This window comes from Limulus polyphemus, unplaced genomic scaffold (genome assembly GCF_000517525.1).
Source record: "Limulus polyphemus unplaced genomic scaffold, Limulus_polyphemus-2.1.2 Scaffold34, whole genome shotgun sequence".
In the NCBI taxonomy this organism is placed as follows: Eukaryota; Metazoa; Arthropoda; class Merostomata; order Xiphosura; family Limulidae; genus Limulus; species Limulus polyphemus.
Genome location: NW_013665644.1, coordinates 1,148,193 through 1,151,026, shown reverse-complemented (window position 1 = coordinate 1,151,026; position 2,834 = coordinate 1,148,193). Strand labels below are relative to the sequence as shown.

The following is a 2,834-nucleotide window of genomic DNA, read 5'->3' as shown; positions in this document are numbered from 1 at the left end:
TCGTTACCAAGTGACAATTGATTTTGATGTACTACTTGATCAAACCTGATATATACTCGTTACCAAGTGACAATGATTTTGATGTACTACTTGATGCAAACCTGATATATACTCGTTACCAAGTGACAATGATTTTGATGTACTACTTGATCCAAACCTGATATATACTCGTTACCAAGTGACAATGATTTTGATGTACTACTTGATGCAAACCTGATATATACTCGTTACCAAGTGACAATGATTTTGATGTACTACTTGATCCAAACCTGATATATACTCGTCACCAAATGACAGTGATTTTGATGCACTACTTGATCCAAATCTGGATGATTACCCCGTACTCGTTACTAAATAACAATGATTTTGGTGTAGTAGTTGATCTCAACCTGGATGGTTACCACGTACTCGTTACCAAGTGACAGTGATTTTGATGTACTACTTGATCCAAACCTGGACGGTTATTGCAAACTCATTACCAAGGAACAGTGACTTAATGTACTACTTGACCCAAACCTGATGGTTACCATAGATTCATTACCAAGGAACAGTGGCTTTGATGTACTTCTTAGTCCAAACCTGATGGTTACCATATACTCATTACCAAGGAACAGTGACTTTAATGTACTACTTGATCCAAACCTGATGGTTACCATAGATTCATTACCAAGGAACAGTCGCTTTGATGTACTTCTTAGTCCAAACCTGATGGTTACCATATACTCATTACCAAGGAACGGTGGCTTTGATGTACCTCTTAGTCCAAACCTGATGGTTACCATATACTCATTACCAAGGAACGGTGACTTTGATGTACTATTTGATCCAAACCTGATGGTTACAATAGATTCATTACCAAGTAACATACTAGTTACTTGCTTGACTTAACAGCTCACCATTTATCTCTTTCTTGATTAACCTATGCATACTTTCAGTCTTTAACAATTTACTCTTTGGAAGCATATTTTATGATCAAATCCTCTTTCACAGCTATCGTCCACCAAAATTATTTTCCCTGCTGTTTATTTTGTGTTCGCATTAAATTGTTTTAGGCACATTCAAGTTAACAACACTACTTATATTTCCACAAAGTCTGTGTTCATTAACATCTTTGTTACTTTTTCACAATTACCATTTATAAACATGTTAAATACGCTTATCTAAGCCTCACGCTCTATTTCTACTCCTTTATCAACCACTAGACGTTCGAGAGAATCACATATTTTCTTTTTGTTTAAAAGTTATATTTATGAATACAAATTACTTTAAAACATACATGATAAGTTAAAAAACCGAAGTCTAATGACTGTATATTCTATAACTTAACAATATAAAATAACTTTAAACAACAATATTTTTAAACTTATCAGAGCGTTGTTTGTAGACTGCAACTGCCAAGAGACCCTTAACACTGACGGGGTTTGGAGCTCTGTGTTCCATCTTCTGTTTTTTAAGCAATTATGTTGTTTTTAATGCTCTTGTACATAGTTTACGTTGTGAAAAAATTCCTTATCAACTTGAACAATAATCATAATCTAAACACAACAACAATGTACTCAAGAAACACCCCTGAAAGCAGAATCAACTCAAGTGTAGGTTTAATAAGTTTTGAGACCTATATTATGTTTCAAGTAGCTTACGTGAGGATAAAAATCCTTGGAGTAATGCTTGACGAGTAAACGTTCGTCATGACTTAAAAGAGAATTCCAGTCGTGACGGAGGTTGAATTCTTTGTTGGTTTTCCCTGTGTATCTTTTGTTGATGCTGATGAGTTTCCGGTGTCGAGGGTATAGGGAGAAAAAGTTTCCTAAGTTAAAAAAAACATGTTTATATTAGATTGTTTAACGATTCTTATGTAGAAGTAAACTATACATACTGTCTTTCAACTGTAAAAGTTGTGTCTTCTGGTGTTTCAAGTTAAGAGAAACTCGATCATCATTATCACAACTGATGTTATATATATATATTACTCTCAAGATTTTTCTACCTTATTTCTTAATTTCTGTAATATCCTTTTCAGAATAATTATACTTTCACAACATAATATAGAAATGTTACAAAGTATTTATAAATCAATTTACGATAATTTTTTGTAAAGGAATTTCAAGTGTATTTTTATATATACCTTTGAAAATGACTAGATTTTGTGAAAAAAATCTAATTACTTTAAACAGCTCAGGAGACTTAGATGACTGAAAAGATTAAAGGATTACAACAATTTTCTCTACAGTTTATAAGAGTTATGAAGAAAGCAATTTTGTCTAGTTAGTAACTTGGTTTACTCGAGGCGGAATTACAGATTTTAACCAATGAATTGGTAGAATAATTTCTTGGGTAATGGGAAATCTTTTCCTTTTCTTTCTCTGACTAATTTTTAGGTCATAGTCAGAAGACAAAGGGAATGCCCTGGGATTTTATGGTCGAAAGAAAACAGATTATCTTAAGTTATTTAGGGCCAGTCCTAGCGTCAAAAAATGCATCTTTTTCACCTTTGCATATCTGTCTGACCATGGTTGCCATGGCAACTAGCCGTCAACTACAAATTTTACACAAGAGTGTAATAACTTGTGAACTGCAAGCGATAAAAGCTTCAATCAAGAGTGCACAGCCTTGAAGAGAATGTGAAGATAATCACGAACGGTATTTAGTTTCTTCGTGTTAAACAATGGCAGAGTCACTGATGTCTTGCACATTCACTCGATCCGATTCATTGACCCGTGCGGCTTTCTGGAATTTAATAGAAGCATTGCACATTCACTCGATCCGATTCATTGACCCGGGCGGCATTCTGGAATTCAATAGAAGCATTGCACATTTAGTCGTATCGCTTCATG

The 2,834-nt window shown here is 34.2% G+C and overlaps 1 protein-coding gene across 1 annotated transcript in view; it reads right to left on the bottom strand.

Annotated features, from left to right (window-relative positions):
- Window positions 1–2,834, bottom strand: part of LOC106460596 (FAD-dependent oxidoreductase domain-containing protein 2-like) — a 115,912-nt gene that overhangs the window by 39,715 nt on the left and 73,363 nt on the right. Inside the window, 1 exon segment of the mRNA XM_013920317.2 lies at window positions 1,641–1,807. Coding sequence (XP_013775771.1) covers window positions 1,641–1,807 — 167 coding nt within the window.